The sequence below is a fragment of the Neospora caninum genome, chromosome XII (genome assembly GCF_000208865.1).
Source record: "Neospora caninum Liverpool complete genome, chromosome XII".
NCBI lineage: Eukaryota > Apicomplexa > Conoidasida > Eucoccidiorida > Sarcocystidae > Neospora > Neospora caninum.
In genome coordinates, this window is record NC_018398.1 from 2,308,267 (window position 1) to 2,326,719 (window position 18,453).

At 53.4% G+C, this 18,453-nt stretch overlaps 3 protein-coding genes across 3 annotated transcripts; 2 read left to right on the forward strand and 1 right to left on the reverse strand.

Moving 5' to 3' along the window:
• Positions 1 to 504: 504 nt before the first annotated feature.
• NCLIV_063100 (conserved hypothetical protein) lies at positions 505 to 5,089 on the reverse strand (the record flags this gene model as incomplete). The annotated part of the gene is made up of 7 exons (XM_003885861.1): positions 505 to 943; positions 1,389 to 1,513; positions 2,133 to 2,307; positions 2,844 to 3,082; positions 3,407 to 3,771; positions 4,076 to 4,573; positions 4,984 to 5,089. The coding sequence occupies 7 exons, from the start codon at positions 5,087 to 5,089 to the stop codon at positions 505 to 507; spliced, it is 1,947 nt and encodes a 648-aa protein (XP_003885910.1).
• A 2,164-nt stretch (positions 5,090 to 7,253) lies between these two features.
• NCLIV_063110 (conserved hypothetical protein) lies at positions 7,254 to 13,432 on the forward strand (the record flags this gene model as incomplete). The annotated part of the gene is made up of 8 exons (XM_003885862.1): positions 7,254 to 7,668; positions 7,930 to 7,980; positions 8,495 to 8,605; positions 9,015 to 9,277; positions 9,896 to 10,181; positions 10,865 to 10,974; positions 11,383 to 11,499; positions 11,891 to 13,432. The coding sequence occupies 8 exons, from the start codon at positions 7,254 to 7,256 to the stop codon at positions 13,430 to 13,432; spliced, it is 2,895 nt and encodes a 964-aa protein (XP_003885911.1).
• A 2,880-nt stretch (positions 13,433 to 16,312) lies between these two features.
• NCLIV_063120 (AFR552Cp, related) lies at positions 16,313 to 17,928 on the forward strand (the record flags this gene model as incomplete). The annotated part of the gene is made up of 3 exons (XM_003885863.1): positions 16,313 to 16,575; positions 17,056 to 17,354; positions 17,699 to 17,928. 3 exons carry the CDS (start codon positions 16,313 to 16,315, stop codon positions 17,926 to 17,928), a joined length of 792 nt encoding a protein of 263 aa, XP_003885912.1.
• Positions 17,929 to 18,453: the final 525 nt, after the last annotated feature.

Here is an 18,453-nt window from a genome sequence, read left to right on the forward strand (position 1 = left end):
ATGTGTATGCTTGAATCTTTGCACATGTGTGACTATAACCTGTGTCTGTCCATGCATGCGGGTAAAAACACGTACGTCGTCAGCTATAACGCACCAGAGAACCTGAAACTATGCCGAACTGTCTGGGCTTGCTGTTCGCTGATCTGGAGTGACCTTTTCACTCAGCTGGCAAAAAGCATGAATCTTCTGTGACTGCCTGGCAGTCGCGTTTCCCCTCCATCACGTCCGCTTCGCTTGTTTTCACTGCCATTCATTTCCTGTCTTTGCTTCCCCCCTCGCACCTTCACTTTCCGTCTCTCCTTGTTCACTATCTTTCGCGCCTTCCCTCGCGCATCCTCTTGCCTTGCGGGACAAAGTAGGCCCCCGTCGTGCCGCTGTTCTCTCCTGCGTATTGGCAGTCTCTCCTGATTCTCCGCGTCCTTTATCCTCTGTTCTCTCCAGCCTGTGGCACGTTTATTTTCCTGCTCTTCTTCAGTCTCGCCCCTCGGATTTCTTGTTTGACGCCTAATCGGCTTGGGTATCTATCTCCACGTCTCCGGCCGCTTCCTCTCCTTGCTGTTCCTGAGACTGGCGAGACTTGTCCATCATTTTCGCTGACTGCCGTCTCTTCAGGAGCATTTCGTGTCTCTTTTCTTCCTGCTTTCTTTCTTGCTCTCTCATCTGTTCTGCTAACTCTAACTGCTGGCTTTTTAAACTGTCAAAAGCAGCAATTCTCTCCTCTGCGGTGTGCTCGTGTTCTTCCCCATCGCCCTTCTTTTGCTCCACTGTCTGCTTCTCATTCTCGCCTTTCGGCGCTGTTCGGCGTTTTTGCTCGTCCAGGCTCCAAACAATCGCCTCAGAAATCGACGAGTGATCAAACTCAAAGCCTGCGCCAGACAAACGGCGGGGAGCGACGCGCTGGCCGCCGAGAAGAACTTCATCCGCTAGCTGCCCTAGGACCAAACTGGCAAAACACACACCAAACGAGACAAAGCATGGAGCAGGATGAGCGAGAAAATGGGAAGTCGAGGAAGACAGAACAAGATGAAAGACGGAACAGCACGAATGGAAGAATATAACGTCTGCAAGAGCGACACAAGAAGACTTCGAAGAGGTAAATAGCGAAAACTCGATGAGAAAATCTGAGAAAAGACGAAGGGAGATAGGAAGAAGACGCAAGAGCGGAGAAGGCTGACAACACAAAGAAAACGGAGGAAGAAACAGCAAAGGACACCGACAGGAAAGACTCCCGACGCCCTGAAATCGCCGCGAAGAGCATCGATGTGAGAGGGAAGATGTAAACCAAGGCAGTCAGTGACAGGGAATGCAAAAGAGACGGTAGTGCAATCACAAAGAATGTCCGGCACCACCTACACCCGAAGAGAACAGGAAAAACATTCACCACTCACCGAAGCATTGATGCTGGAACGGGCATAGTGAAGGTGAACCAAGCATTGGGATGAAGAACCTCATGCAGCGCGGCGGCTAAAGTTTCGTTCCTCATCGGCTCAGGAGAACAGATGTTTACAGGGCCCTGAGAACGCAGCGAACGGAGGCAGACTAGGCAAGAGCTTTGACAACAGAGAATTACGGGGGAAACCACGAACAAAGGGAAACACGGTGAGCCAGTGATCCGTGGCAAAGCGAAACGTGACCCTCAATACAAGAACAGAGGCGCAAGCACTCAAAACGAACCCCTTCGGAGATCGAACAGAGAGCACGCGCAACGCGCTTGACGCAGAGCAAGAAACAATGAAAGGCAAACAGATGCGCCAGAACCAGAGTGGTTTAACAGCCACATGCTCCAAAATCACGAACGGGGAGGAGAAAGCACCGAAGACGGAGAGGAGCTGCCAGCACGAGACACACGTTCTTCTCCGGTCTCTTTCTTCCGATGTGTATTCTTCCTGTCTCCTCGGCGTTGGCCTCGTCTTTCACATTCCGTCGCTCTACTCCCCCTCCCGCGTTCGTCTTTTCACTTTGTTGCCCGCTGCAGTCTGAGTCCCCTCTCGTCTGTCCCTTCTTTCCCTCTTCTCCGTATCCGGTTTCCGCCGTTCGTTCGTGTCCCCCGACAGTCGACACACACACACACATGCACATGCACCTGACGTAGAAGCACTCAAAGACTCCCCCCCCCAAAGTCTCAAAATTACCTGAATCGCGTCCTGTTCCTTTTGCAGAAGAAAAAGAATCGCACGGGCCGCGTCGTGTAGGGAGATCCAAGACATCCACTGCTGGCCTCCGCCGAGGCGAGACCCCAATCTCATTTTGTACAGAGGGAGAAGTCGCGGCAGAATGCCCCCGCGCATCGAAAACATCACTCCGAATCTACAAAACCAAGAACAATTCGTTCGCAAATCAACACAGGCGTAGACACGAATGAGCATTCCTGCGGCTCACTCCACCGCACGCCCCTGCTGCTTCATGGAGGCACATACTATAACCGATTCGCGAATATAAATATATGTATGATCATTTAGGCGAGCACATTCAAAGTGACAGTCGAGAGCGGGGTGACAAGTCGTCTCAAAAAACCGAGGGAACTCCGACAAACAGGGCTTCAGATCACAAGCAACTCACACAACCCGGTGTACGTGTGACGATGCAGTGGGATCGGTTTTCTCATCATCCTGTTTATGCAGGCACCATCTTAAAAACGACACGGGAAGGAATGTACATGTGCATATTGTGCTTAACGAAGTGTGAACTTCGGAGAGGTGAATGTACATATGCATATTGCGCTTAACGAAGTGTGAACTTCGGAGAGGTGACTGAGGCTAAACCGTGCCGCGTGGACAGAGGTATTTCTACCTACATATTTTTATAAATCTAGTTAGACGGCTAGGCAAGAGGTGTTTCTGTACCTCAGAAAAACGACCCGGCAGTCCGGTGAGCCGCTGCCAGCGGAAGCGAGATCCTTCTCAAGCTGTTCCGGTAAATCTGCTTCAGGGGATGCGTACTCTTTGAACACGCTGGACTGCCTCGAAGCAGCCTCCGCGGCCTCCTGCTCCAGGTTCACAGACACCTCAGCGACGAATGTCTTTCCAGCAGCTGTGTCTTCATCGCAGATTTCGTCTCCGGTATCGATTCCGTAGACGCCAACCTTCAAAACAACCAGAAAAAGCAGAAACCGATATATCTGTATATACGTATCCTTTCAAAAGACACACGCGGGGCAGGAATATTTATATATATACGTATGTGTAGATAACTTCAAATGTTTCTGTCCACCTACGAATTCACGATGCCATATCTGTGCTTCTACGACCGACACCTTCCGGCCCCAATGTGCGCCGGTATGTACCCGTTCTGTCCGCTAGACTCGTGCGCCTTTTTCGTGCTCATCCTCTCCTTTTTGTCTCCTTCCCCTTCCCTTCCCCCCCGTCCCGCCCCCTGCTCACGCATATTTCTCGCTGTCCTGCCTTACTCCTGAGGCGACAAAGAACATTTTTGGAGGCCGTCTGAGGCGCTTGAAAGTGTCAACCAGAAGCCTTATGCTGTTAACACGGCTATCCAAAATTTCTTTCTTCTTGGCGGCTGTCCACGCGCCGAGGGAACGAAGCCAGTCCTCGCTGTCGAGGACCGCGCGGAGCTTCTGTGCGCCCCAACTTCCTGATATGCCCCGCAAAGGGCTTTCCGGAGTCCTTGATACCTCTTCGAGTAGGTCTGTCTCCGCCAGTTGGGCTCCGCCACCGGAGTTCCGGGATCCCCCGGCCTCCGCAGAGGAGGCCAACGAGGCGCGATCTGCCGCCAGCTCCCCTGCGACTTCGCCCTTCTCCGCAAGGGGCTCTCCTACAAGGGACATATACGGAACCGCAGAACTCGAGAGTTAAACAAGGCGACAAACTGAGGCGCGAGCGGCGGCACAGGGTTCGCCTCGCCCACGCATTCCTCTCTGCAAGTTGGCTAACAACGCATGAGATATCAAAGGATAAAAGTACACATAAACATATATATATATATATATATACATATGGGTAGGGATATTCGTCACGAATGCCGCCACCGGCCTCCACGCGTCTACGTGTTGATGGCTGTACAAAACGTTTCAACGCCTGCAGGAAATGACACATATGTATTTATATGTATGGTTTACCAGCTAAATGAATGACTGCATCGACGCCTTCAAGTTTGTCGGCTTCGATCCACTGGCCGGGAATATCCCAAAGAATATCGTCTTCGTTTGCTTCTTTTTCTTTCGTCCTGTCTGTTTCCTCTTTATCTGCTTCTTTCTTCAGATACCGGCTGTCTAGATCTTGCTCGGTTTCGTTGTTCCGTTTCTCCGTCTTTCCCACCTGCACGTCTTGCGCCTCCCCGACCGGCGCAAGACGTGCCAGGTCCCCTCCTGGCAGCGGTTTCGCCCCCGCCTCTCGAATCGTCTCCTCTCCTCTCTCTGGCTGCTCCTCAGCTTCAGCGTCGACGAAGTTAGCAGGCGGGAGGAAGGCGGGGCGGGGTGGTAAAGAAGACGCTGCGTGATCCTCAGTGCGGTTCTGCTGCATCGAGTGAGTGTGAGACAAAGTGGGAGGACACCTGCGTCTCGTTCGAGTGAGGCGGCGGCAACGCACTGGACGCCCGTCGATCTTCACAGCGCCATCTGGACAGGAACGAAACGCACAAGACGCGTCCCACGCAAGGTGGAGACACGACGGAAACCGTGCGTAACACGACCCTCGCCGCCCCCGCGGAAGCCGTCGAGGACGCACCTCCATGGCGTGTCTCCGGCGAAACGGGTTTCTGTTCCGCAGCGCCAAGTGATGGAAGCACGGAAACGCTCTCGTGGTGTGTGCCTAACGAAAGGGTAGTTCTGTGCAGTGGGAACCCGCTTCTCCGCGTGCCGCGATAATACAAAAGCGTGGCAAAGCCGTGCACATCACTGTCCGGCATAAACGAGGGCGTCATGGCGCACTGACAACTCAAAAAAACGCGGCAGACGCGATCTGCGATGGAATCACACGAGGAACCCTCGCTCCTTTCCGTGGACCCGGACGCGCCGCCCGTACCTACCTCGGAACATGTCGACGAGAAAGCCGCCTAGCATGCCATGGGATCCGCTAAGAACAACCGTGAAATATTCATTTTCTTTCTGCTCATTCTCTTCGGCCCGTGGCATCGAGGCAAACAGGTCTGAGGCTGCCTTGACTAGAGCCGCCATTCCGGTTTCGTTTCCACACCGAGGGGGGCAAAAACGCCGTCTGTGTTGCTGCGACGGGGAAGAGGTGGGCGAAACGACGAGCGAGACTGCGACTGCCGCGAAAAAAATCTAGATCTGTCGTGTCCTGTTCAACGCAGAACCACTCGCGTCTTCACTCGGGTAGCCTCGCTCGCGCGAGTGTTTCCATACAGTAGAGCTCGAGAACCGTCGACAGATAGCCGCCCGCCGGCTGCTAGAAGCGTTGTGACGTTTAAGGTCCTGGGAAGCAGTTTTTTGCATCCGGACAGAAACAGAAAGATCGGCAGAGACCGGAGGGTTTGTAATAAGTCACCTCTCGACAGTGAAGAAGCCACCCAATCTCAACTTTCGACTTCGTTTTGGTACGCGGGCGTTGGGGATCATTCCACCAGCCGTGTGCCGCCGCTGTGCAATCGTGTGCCGGCCGGAGAAAAAAACGGAGGGGGAGTCTCTCTTGAAGACTTGCAGGCAGAAACTATTTTCGGCTCCATTGAGTTTCGCTGAAGCAGGAACCCCGCACAAACAGCGAGGAAATCTCTGGAAAACGCAAACGAACGAGTCGCAAGTCGGGGGGAGCGCTAGGCAGCAAGCTCAGCTGACGGGCGGGTGTCCTGAAAACCCGGAACAGCACGGCATCTTCCGACTCACACGTCTCTGAACATGTCCTTTCTACGCTCGTCTTCGCCGTCTTGTCCCTCTTTCGCTTCTCTCTGTGCCTTGATAGACAAACAACAACTCCTACATTCGTTCAGCGCCTCTCTTTTCGCTGAGTTCCAAGGGAAACTCGCTGGGAATCCGCTCTCAATTTTCACCTCGCCGGCCCTGTATCCGCAGAGCCAAGTCTCTTTTGAGAGCAGCTGTCTCCCGCCTTGCCGGCTGGCGTCTCTCCCAGTCCTGTTCGAATTCCCCGAGTGGCGAAGACCGTGCTTTCTCTCTCGAAACTTTGTACCTTCCCGGCGTCTCTACAAGGAAAAAGACCGAACACGGGGACGCCTTTCCGCTGGTTTCCGCTTAAATTAACTCACTTGTGTACAGATATATGCACGCATGCAACGAGGATGGTTCACGGTCCGGCCGCAGCGCCGCCTTCTTCCGGCAGAGCGACACGTGACGACACCGCAGCAGTGGATTGTGGTTTCCGAAGATTCTTTTTGTTGTGGCTGTGTCAAGAGAGGTGACGCTAGGCTGGAAAAGCGTGTGAAATCATGCCTCTCGAGAGCTCCGACACTCTGTAGAACGCTTTTCTGGGAGAAAAAGAGGAGCCGCGAGCGTGCGGAACACAGCACGAGTTGCCGCAGCATCGTCCAGCGCCCTGACGAAAAAGCGGCCAGTTACCCATGTGTTCCGTCGCATCTTGCACATTTGGCGAGAGAGAGAAGGATCGGACCACGTTCCGCACTTTTTTTGTTTCTTCCTTTTTTATGCTTTTTCTCAGGGGGCGGAAACAACTGAGTGTGTGCGACTGATGGTGGCATGTCTGTGTCCTTTTCAGGGGCTCATCCGGCGTGTAGAGCGGGTCGGGCATCGCCAAGTTAGGAAACGCGAGAGACACCGAAGAACGGAGGCACAGCGCTGGAATTTTCAAGAGCGACAGCTTTCGCCAGCCCTTCATCTCTAGGAAGCAAAACCCTGTCGCTTCTTTCAGGATGCTCTGCCACATTATTCCAGTTCTCTTCGAGTTCATTCTCTCAATCTCATCTCTTCTCCACGTCGTCTCAATCGCTTTTTTCTGCCAGCGTAACGTCAGGTTGTCTGCTGCTTTACCTCCTTGTTTTTGTTTTCCTCGGCCTTAACGCCGATCCCGTCTCGCTCCTTCACCTCACCCCCCCCGGGACTTCCGTTGGCGTCCTCTCCTTCTTGCTTTCTCTCCTTCCTGCTTCCTCTCCTTCGTGCTTCCTCTCCTTCGTGCTTCCTCTCCTTCGTGCTTCCTCTCCTTCTCTTCCTCTCCTTCTCTTCCTCTCCTTCGCTTCCTCTCCTTTCCTTCTCTCATCACCATCCTCTCTCTGTCACCCTTCGCCAAAGCACTCAGACTGAAGCCTTGCTCCGGCACTTGAACGTTTTCGCGCTCTTCTCTTCTGCTTCTTTCTTTCCTTCTTTTCTGGCAATGGAAGACCGTGTCGGCGGGGAGACGGGCTCTTCCGGGGCAGCGCACGTGCCTCCGGAGGAAATTGGAGAAAAGGACGTCGACGCAGGAGATGCCAGCGCAGCGAGAGAGCGACAAATGGAATTGGAAGCGGGAGCGAAAAGCGAGGAAAAAGAAAGACAGAGCGAAGACGCAGGCGACAGGCTCCACGAGTCTGTAGTTCGATCTGAGGGAGACAGAAATGGACGGGACGAGCCCGAAGACGGGACAACAGAGACAGAAGGAAAGGGAGAGACAGGCGCGAACGAAGGCGAAGACGGGGCCACCGAGGAAGAACAGACTGTCCCTCGATTTCGTCTCAGAGTCCGATGTGCACCCTTCAATCCAGTCGTCGAAATCGCGTCCAATAAAACGTTTCAGGACTTGCTAAAAGCCGGTAAGCAGGGAACGAGCACACGTGACATTTCGTGTCTCTCCTCACTTCTTTTCCTCCTGTAGATGCAGAACGCGGGTGGCTGTTCATCTGCTTTCGTCCGCGCCGGGCGTCCCACAGCAGTATCTAATGCCTCCCTCGTTCTCTCGATGTCTCTCATAGGTATCTCTCGCGGGTGTCTCACGTCGCATTCGCCCTCGCGTGTGTCTCTCTTGGATTTCTGCTTCTCCACTGTTTGCCTGTTCCACGTGCGTGTCCTCTCAGTGGCGCAAGTGACCGAGCTCCCGTACCTGGAGGACGCGGAAAAGTTCAGCTGTAGGCCTGACCGAAACAAATTGCCACAGGACGAAGAGAGAAACGCCGGGGAGAACCTAAAGAGGACAGCGAGGAATAGCGAATTGCAGGAGGCAAACGGGAACCAAAAAAGGAGACGGAGAGGAAGAGAGAAGTGGAGAGGAGAAGGAAAGCGGAGAGAGGGGAAGACGAGGAGAGAGAGAATGAAGCAAGGAGGCGGCTTTGAAGCAAGGCAATCAGACAGTGAAGTGTGTGTGCCCCTGGTACACGTCTCGCGTCGGTTCGTTCATAACGGCACCGTTGGCGTGTGATTTCTGATAAACGAACGCTGCATGAGTGGTTTTCTTGCCTCTTCCTGTTTCTGTTCTCCCGTGGTTTGCCATCGCGGCTGCGACTGGTTTTTTTGATGTCGCTCTTCAGCTCTCCATTTCTTCTTGACGATCGTTGTCTGCTGTCGTGTACATGCATCCTCGCCGGTCGCCGTCTCCCGTCTCTCTTCGGTTCCTTCGCGCGTCCTCTTTCGCGCCTCTCACAGTGCTAGCTGGCTTTCCGCCCAAGAGACTGGAGGCCGCGCGAGACGCCCGACTCTCTTCCTTTCTTCAAGACGGAGAAGTGCTCACTCCAGAGAGAAGAAGAAGCTCACAAGGTGAGAGAAAGGCGAAAGAGAAGAGAGTTACGGGGAGAGAGAGAAGAGGGATACGAGACGAAAGAGATCGTCCTGGCATGGAGACGGGAGCGGAGCTTGCGCGCTGATAAGGCACAGCGAAAGAAAAGCCTTCATACAGGGGGCGGGGCCCGAGAAAATGAAACAAAATGGGAGGACCAGAGGGAAAGTTGAGAGACGACGTGGAGCGACGCAAAAGAGACGCTCCGGCGACCGTAGGGAAGGAGAGGAAGCCACCACCCGCACGAGGCGGCCTCTCTCCCCGTCTTTTTATTGAAACGCGCGCGTGTTGTGCTGTTGTCGATCTCCCTGTTTCACCCTACCGGACGGCGACAAGTGCAGGTCGAGGTTCCCATCTTTCTCCCCTTTTACGCGGATGCTGTTTGCGCAGATGCAGCCATCGTTTGCTCTACCACGTCTCCCCTCAGTCGACGCGAAGGCCGAGGAGCGGCGCAGCGGACACCCAGCAGACGCACAGTGTCACAAGACGCCAACATTCATACTCTCTCTTCCAGTGGGAGAAGAGAGCCAGCTCTGAGTTCGCCTGGGGCTGACAGCCATCGGCGAAGCGGGCGAGAAGGAGGAAGAAAAGGCCGCGCACCTGCTCTCGGCAGCAGCGAGGAGGAAGTGGCCGAGAACCTCGTTCGGCTTTTTGTAGGTCGTGAGGGGAGCGGAAGGCTTTCGCGTTCTGTGCGAGTTGCTCGGAAGACGCGACGAATCTCGCCGTCTCCCTGTCTCGCCGCGCATGTGCCCTCGGTGTGTCCACGTTCTTCCTTTTCTCCGAGTTGACCCGCGCTCGCCTTCGTGGTCCTGCCGTGTGCGTTTCCAGTTGCGCCTCTCCTAGCTCTGACTCCAGTTTGGTTTGCTTTCGCGTCCGGTTTTTCGGCAGATTGCGGTCCCAGTCTTTGCTGCCGCTGTTTGCCTCCCTTCACCCCCTGCGCGTCTCGCTCTGTGGTGTGCGACAGACGGACAAAGGAAGCTCGGCGGCCGAAAGAGGACTGAGGAAAGCGTTTTCTCTCGCTCTTCATCAGCGATACAGTAAGACGACTTTCCGGTGGTGCTTTTGGGTCATTTGGATGCGCCCCTTTCTCCTCATCTTCTCTCTTTGCTCCCCGAATCAGCGCGTTTTCGTTTTTCACCCGACTCCTTTCCTGTGCCTCGCTTCGCTGTTCCCCTCTGCACTTGTCTTCGTTCGTGCTTCTCTCTTTCTCGACTTTTCTCTCCCTCTTCGTTTATTTGTTTGTGTGTGCTTCGCTGTCTCTGTTTCTCCAGCATGTGATCTCCCATTTTGGATTCTTCCTCTTCACTCTCTTTCTTCCGCTCCTCATTGTTGCGTTGTTCCCGCCTTTGAACCTCCTCCCGCGTTTGCTTGCTCGAATCCGCTGTTCTCGCCACGTTAAAAATGCAGGCGAGACGACCGCGGACGAGCGATGGGGCGCTGTCCAGGGCGGAAGATTCGAAATCAAGGAAGGCCATCCCCAACCCGGAAAGTTCACGGTCTCCTTCTTCGCGCCTGTCGCGGGGAGGGTGGACACCCAGAGAACAGAAGAATATACAGGTGACTTGAACGGAATGCTTTGAAACAGGATTATTTATAAGCTGTTTTTTTTTTGTTTTGGGGGGGGGGGGGCCACTGTACACCACGAGTTGGATTTCTGGTGCTTTCAAGTGCGAAAGAGAACAACGAACGAACATCCCGCGAGAGACGTTCACGCTAGCCACCGATGCCAAAAACCGACGAACGCGTCCACAACCCTTTTCTAGATGCATGCACCTAGCAATGCCTGAGCAACTAGCAACTCCCCTGTAGATGTATAACTTCACCTCTCGCTACTGCGTATATAGTCTGCACACTAGATATCTACGTATTGATGTAGTGTGCGTGTGGAAGTTCTGCGTATGCTAGCTGTATTATCTATTTACGTTAGTTATTCAGAATACTACAATCAGTATGTATATTAGATATGTGCTCTGTTTATAAAACGTATGCAAATATATCATGCACAGCAACTACAGATGTTATATGTATATCTACATATTATGTAAGACTGGTATGTATATTATGCAGGTGGGCAATGTGCTGCGCGTGGACGCAGCCTTTCGGGAATAGTCACCCAGACTGGAGGAGATGAATCTTCTCTGCTGTTTCTTTGCCGCTGCGAGAGAGAAGGCCTCTGGCGCTTCGAGAGGGCTCACCACGCTTGGACTAATTTTCCGAAAGCGGTTTTTTCCTGTTTGCAGCGCTTCCAAAGACCCTCGTCCTTCTCGTCCTCTCGCAAGTTTGGAAGAGCGCAGAAGACGTTGACCGGCACAACCTCCGGCCGTACTACATGGCGCATGCGCAACCGATGGTAGAATGCTCGTCCAAGTTCTCGTGTTTAACCAAGATAATACGGGCCTCGATAGACGTGTCTGCGTAGCTTTACATCGTCCCTCATCAGAAATACTTGAAAACGTCCTTGGTTTTCGTCTCGAGCGTACACGCGCTGTGAAAACCCACGCCTACAGAAATGGCATCTGTTACCAGCTGTGCACTTCTTTCTGGATGATGCGCACATGCATGCATAAGTATATCGATATATATATATATACGTATATACGTATATATATATATATATATATATATACAGGCATATGTATACAGATATATGGATATGTGTGTGCGTGTATGTGGGTAGGTATCTGTGTGTGTGAACAAATCTGTTGTCTCAGGTTTTTACGTGCGAGCCCCTAGTGAGCTTTCGTTGTTTCCTGCGCAGATGTTTTGGAACATCGTTCGGCACTTCCAAGGGGATTTTGGGGCGTGTTTTCGGCAAGGTCTTCCTGCAGCGGCCGTCGACGAGCTTCTGGAGAGGAAGCGCGAACTGTCAGTGAAGGTGAGTCTGCGCAGCACAGACGAACAGGAAGCGGACAGGGAGCGGAAGCCAACGGAGGAAGCAACCGGCCGAGGAAGGGCCCTCTGCCGGCAGACATCGCGATCACGACCAAGGGCGAGACGCCAGGAAAGACAAAAAACTGGAAAGCGATTTGCAACGCCAAAGGCGAGTCAAAGGGCGAACGCGAACAAGGCGCACAGAAAACAGACGAGACATAGACCGTTCGTTCGGGAATTTCCGTCCTGCCATCCCACGCTTCTGCCTTTCCACACAGATGAGACAACGGGGAAACAGCGCCGAGCGTCTTCCTGGAAATCGAAGGAGAAGGCAAAGGCAGCAGAGAGGTGAATGCTTTCTTTTCTGCGGCGTCACTCAAAATGTCTCTTTTCAGGCGAAGGAGAACAAGCGACAAGCCGAAGAAGCAGCCTTGGTGCGGGAAGAGAAGCGCTTGATGCGAGCGCAGCAGAAACTCGCCCGCGCGGCGCGCCCCAAAGCGACGGCCCAGCGTGAAGACGTCCCCGGAGTCACCCCACAGTCGGAGACTGTCTCTTCGTTGGCAGCCGAAGAGTCTGCTTGGGGGGGCGAGGGGAAGGAGACAGGTGCACAGGAACGAGGACAGGAGGCCCAAGAGGAAGGCACCGGCGATGAGAGGGGCGCGAGAGCAGAGACCAGCGGAAGGAACGCGGGATCGGAGGAGAGGAGAGACGAACTACGAGTTGCAATCATTCCAGTGGCAGACGGCTCAGAAGGAGAGGCCGAGCGAGGGGCGGGGAAGCCGCCCGGCGGTCCCCTTCCGCCCGAAGGAAGGCCGGGAGACAGAGACGGCGGAGAAAAGGACGGAAACGACGCAAAGAAGAACCCTCAAAAGAACGGCGAGAAGACGGAAGGGAGGGGGGGACCAGCATCTGAGGAAAGCGTGCAGAGAGGCGACGAAAACAGCGCAATCGAGCAGGCCGAGGGCGATGGCGCGAGAAAGCAGAGGGCGAGTGCCGGAGAGCAGAGGAAGCGCCGCAGAGCCGTAGAAGCGGAAGGAGACGGGGCGAATGAAGCGGCGCAGGAGTCAGAGGAAAGGCATCGAAGACCGCGAATCGACGAACAGGAAAACGCGGTTTGCTGTGGCGTCACGACAGCGTCCAGTGCTCCTTGTTTGGCGGAGGAAGCGAGCAACGAAGGGGGTGTTGAATCGGCAGTCGCACAGAACGCAGCTCTTACAGCCGCGTCTAGCCGTTTGGAAGGAGAGCCGTCGTCCGACTGTCCACGTCCTGCGCTCTCGTCGGCAGCTTCGCCGTCGCGTACTTCTTTTGGACGCGAGAAGGGAGACAGCGAGGAGATAAGCACCATGCAGCGACCGGGAGATGTTTCCGCCAAACCGGAAGAAGAGCGATCGACGGGAGACGCCGCGACGGGGCGGCGGCGGAGACGCGGAGCGAATGGAGACGGGACGAAGAGCGAAGCGGTTCCGCCCCTGCCTGAAATCCTCGTTTCTTGGGTGGGGAAGGAAGAGGAAGAAGATGAAGACTACGAGGCAGTCAGTGAAGAGGAAGAAGACACGGAGAGAAGACGAAGCACGCGGCGGGTAAATGCGAATGCGGGAAACAGGAGAAGGCGAGGGAATGTAACCGGCAAGGGGAAGAAGGGCGAAACGGAGGGTGCATGCAGCCACGAATCCCGCGCGGATCGATCTTCGCCGACACAGGCGGATTCGCGTGCTCCGTCGTCTTCTCTTTCTTCTCTTCCGTCGGTCTCACGAGAAGTTGATACGAAGAAGCGAGCGAGGCATTCTCGAGGAAGACGGCGGGGCGGAGCGGCTGTGCCCCGAGAAGAGAAACTTCGCGAAGAACAGCAACAGACCGTGGAAGAACGGCGGCGCAATCTGGCTGCTGCCGCAGAAGCACGCGCGGCCAGGCAAGCTCTCTCTCCTTCCAGTGGATGAGAGCACCCTCGAGAGAAGAGCGAGAAAGAGGGGAGGCGAAGGAGGGAGAACAAGACAGAAGGAAGAGAAAGAACGACGGGGCGAGTTGATGCGCAATTCTGAGAGGAGAGGAAGGAAGCAAGTGTAGATGGAGACACGTCGATACAGGCACCCTGGCGTGGGTTCATGTCCTTTTTCGAGCTCCCGGATTTTCGTGCGACGTCGTTTCTGGCGACGGTCGCACATCCGTTGTACCCTCTAAGGTCCCGGCCCGCTAAACGTTGTGGCTAAACAGGTTCAGGCTCCGTGCAAGACTAAGTCATGTGAAACGAAGGATCCTTCGACTCTGCGCTTGGTACGCAGAAACCTTAATTGCAAGAAAGAACGGAAAACATCGTATGCTGCTGCTCAACGACTCAGAGACACGTGAGGATGGAGCTAGATATAGATGGGGTGATACAGTAGTTTACATAAATATGTTGGATAGGTGATATATAGAAGACAGATGCATGCATGCACACGGTCGACTCTGGAGACACACAGATAGATACTCGGAGAAGCCAGGAGAGACCGGCCTCAAAAATAGAGATGGGTATAGACTCGTACACATGCGAGTTTGTGGAGACACAGGCGTCCGTGAGTTGGAATGGAAGTGACAAGCGAAGAAGCAAATCAACGAATAAATAGATCTGCTGGCAACAGCCGTTTTCTGTTTCTCAAGCTGTAGTGGAATGGGAAGCGCTTGACTTACGTCCCGATTGCATCCCCGCGAGAGGAGCATGAGAAATGCAACACACCTTATTTGGCAATGCATTGATATAATCATCGTGCACGCACTCAGCTAGTTATGAAGAGACACTCACGAGCCTAAAACCATAGCTTTGTCTCTTCGAAGGCTGTCGACTATGCGGTGTTTCCCGCATGTAGAGAGGCATCTTTTCACGTGCTTACAGTGTGTACAACACACGTGTCGTGAGATCAGTTCGTTTTCTGACCACGTTCGCACCAGAGGGACGCCTTTTCCTGGGAACAACCGTGAGTGGGGTATCAGTCTGAAGAGCAGCGACCAGATACAGAGAGTAAATAGAACGGCAAATCGAGATTTATGCCTTTAGCTAGAGTGTTACCTTCTAGGTTAGAGCAGGAAGAGGCGCTCGGACAGCAGCGCCTTTTCGGTCTTGCTGGATTGTGACGAAATGTCATGCATTAGAAGCACCTCACGCGAAGGAAATTCATCTCCCTGTACAGCTGACCGTGCCCCCGCTCCCCCATATGAGAAGCCTTCCAAGACGGGGCGCATGGCTTGGCGCTTATCGAGTATCCGAAGAACCTTCTTAATCCCGTCATCACATTTTTGCCTCTTATATATGTTATTTCTGTATTATGCACTACAGCCGTGGCATATTTTATACATTTCTCAGCGTGTTTTCTGCCGGGAAAGTCGTTGTTAAAACAAGTGGATGTGATTTTGGACGAACCGTTAGCTGTTCTCTCTGTTTTCTCTGGGAGATGCGGTGCGACGTGGCTGTGCTGCTGGGAGAAAACGAGAGGCCCCGCTGCGTGCCCATGGACAGTGTGAAGACGAGAAGGCAATGTAGGCAAACAGGAGCACGTGGTGTGCGGCCATGTACAACGTTTTTGCTTTCACCTCGGAAGGGCGCCACGCGCCAGTCTCTCGGTCTTAATTTGAAATGGATATTGCACTACACGATACACACTATATTGTTGCACATGTCCGTTTTGTGTTGTCTCTTGGAGCTACCATAGCCAAATCCCTGCCCGTTGCAGCAACATGTAAACGGCGGCTGTATCATGACAGTCCAAAGGACTTGAAGCTCCTGAAGATGAGTCGGAGGCGGTTCGGGTGTCGTAGGAGCTCAGACCAGGCAACAGCCAGTCTTTTGAGAGAACCACTTTGAGGTGACGAAGCCTTCTACACGCAAATGAAAAGAGGTCCTCGTGTGCCAGGAGTTGGCTGGTTCGGCAGGACAGGCCGTGGTGAGATTTCTCGAGCATTTTGGAGAGCATCAGACAATGGTGTGAAGTCAAACGGCGCGGTGTTCCTGCTGTGCAGCTCGCCAGACGCACACACTCAGACCGCTGTTTCGCATGCAAAGCGGAGACCGGGTTCGTATCGGGGCGAAGCAGGAACGGAAAAGCACGGGATTTCCTCCGACCTTTTTTCGACATGTTTCTCCGATATCAAGAGGTTTCTATTTCCAATTCTTCCGCCAACAAGCGAGTCTTTTTTCAACGGCTGGAGACAAGCCCAATTTCTTGCAGCCTCGAAGCCACCTGCTCCTCGTTCGGCTGTCGGTACACCCGAACTTTCCCGCGGAGGCGATTTTCACCGTGCGTATTTCGATCCCTTCGTTTGCTTCTTCGTTCTAAATTAACGTAGAATCGCTTTCTTGTCCTTCTCTATTAGAAGGTCACTTTATCCCTCCTGCACTCGTGGGGCTCGCTTGTTTTCCCGCCTCCTCGTCTTAAGGTGCCTTCGTAGTCCGCACGTCGTCCAACTAGGATTGTCCCGACACCGTTCTTGCCCCAAGTTCTCGCGGGTGGCGCTCTTGTCTCCCTCATTTCCTTCCTTTTCTGTTGCTGTCCAATCAAGCCCAGAGATGAAGAAGATATAAATCGTTTCCCTGGCTTTTTCCCTTGGGCACTCTTGCCTTTTCGTCCGGCGCCTCACGTGTGGCCTGTCTTGGCTGCCCGCCCTTTCCGGTTCTCTTTCGGCTGTTCCTCTGGACTGGGATTCTTTTTTCGCTCGTCTCTCGCCGTTCCTCCTCTTCCTCGGTTCCTTCTCACCCCTGCTGTCTGTCGTTTTCCCGCAGAAGTGGTTTTGCTGCTGCATTTCCGCGCGCACACTAGGTCGGCGCTCCAGAGAAACAGCCACACAAAATGTCGACGACAAACCCAGAAATCCGGGAAACAGAGTGGGACGCCTTGCAGCGGAAGTTCGGAAACCTGCCGAAGCTGCCAGATGTCGTGACAGAGGAGCAGCTGACTCGAGAGGTCGTTGACGCGGCTGAGAAGGTGGACACGCTTGCGAGCAAAAGCCTCAGAGAACTGGATGCGCTAGAAGATGAAGTAGAGGAAGACGTCCTCGAGAAGTATCGGCGCAAGAGACTGGAGGAAATCCAAAGGAAGCAGAAACTCGAAAGGTCCGTTCTCTCTCAAAAATAAAGTGCCCAGAGACCTCTTCAAAGGGGCAGATGTACCCGATACACCTCAAACCGGACACTGGACCAGCCAGCGCTTTCGTTTCAACTGTGTATACATGTGTGCATGCTCTTACGGAAATACAAATGTACATACTTATACATATATATCTGTATAAATATATATATATATATATATATATATTTAATTGTGTACATATGCCCGCTTGTAGCCATATATATATATATATATATATATATATATATATATACTTGTCCGTTTTGTTGGCGTTGCAGATTTGGAGACGTGTTTCATTTGAGCAAGGATGATTTCGTGGAGGAAGTAACGCGTGCGTCGGAGGTCGATCCGCTGCAGGCGGGCGGAGTGCGTTCGTCTTCGGGAGATTCGGATTCTTCGGATGACGACGACTCTGTGAGAAGCGAGCGGATCGGATGCTTTTCTTCGACACGCTCTGACTCAAGGAAGGCGAAGAAAAGTGGAACATGGGTCGTGGTGCACCTCTACCAGAACGCGATACCGGCGTGCAAAGCTCTCAACGAAATTCTTCCGCAGCTCGCTCAGCGACACCGCGAGATCAAATTCATGAAAGGCATCGCCACTGACATTATCCCAAACTACCCCGACTCGAAGGTTCCAACGCTGCTTCTCTACTTTGGGGGAACGTGCCGCGCCCAGGTCGTCGGACTGCAGAAAGAGTGGGCAGAAGAAGGAGACGCCACACGGAAACTCGCCACGCTTCAAGGACTCGAAAGATTCCTGGGTACGAAAACAAGCAGAGAGAACTGCCCCAGTGCAGGGGACACAGTAGACAGAAACCTATACAAATATATGCATTTATATATATGCATGTATTTCCGTCGATGAAGAGACTACGAGACTGGTGTGGATGTAGATAGAGACACCCTTGAAACCGAGTTGTAAAGGTGTGTACATCTACGTGCGCATGTGGAGCCTTCTAAAAACGGGCTGAAAGACACGTCAGCATTGGCGCGATATGCCACTTCGGACTGGGGTCCTTCTCCGACAACGTTTGTGCGTTGTCCAGTGACAGAAGGCAAACCCGTTTTTGCGCCTTTTTCTGGTGTTCCATTTGTTTTCTCTCAGCCAAATACGGCGTTCTGAACAGCGGAGACACTGGCTGCCGGGATGAGAGCGACGGAGACAGCTCGGAGGAGGAGAGCAGGCGAGGCGCACGTCACCTGCGCATCTCGTATGGCCAGTCGGGAGGGAAAAGTCGAGCGAGAGATGACGAAAGCGACGAAGAAAAGGAGAGAACAAGAAACAAAGGGTACTCGTCTGTGGGCTTCGATAACAAAATTCAACGAGGTTACTGACGCGATGGAGGACAACGTTCCTGAGAGAGAAGACAGGAGAAATAAAGGAAGGAAAGAAGAGCGGAGAGGAGGAAGTGAGAGGAAAAGGAGAGGCAAGAAGGAAGGTGAAGGACGACAAGTATCGGCAAAGGAAGAGGCGAAGGTAGTTCTCTACATGTGGGAGCGAAGAGGGAAGTCAAACGGAAACGGATCAAGAGGCGGCCGAGGCTCAATTGGCGGCGCTGGCCAGATCGTGTAATCGGGTACAAAGAGCGACGGTAGAGAAAGACGCGCACAGGATTACTGAGCGAGAGATAACGCTGTTGTCAGCAAAAATAGGAAAATCGACCGAAAGACCTCCGGTTTTTCCCGTCCTGTGGCTCTCGGCATCGGGAGAGCGAGGGAAGATGCGAAAAAGACGTTTTGAGCAACGAAATCAGGAAAAGAGGAACGCTGGTGCTGTTCATCAGCTAGCAAACATACACCCAGAAGCTCTTTTTTTGTGCAGTTTGCTTGAACGGAGGGTTGCAGGAGGACGCTTGAGGA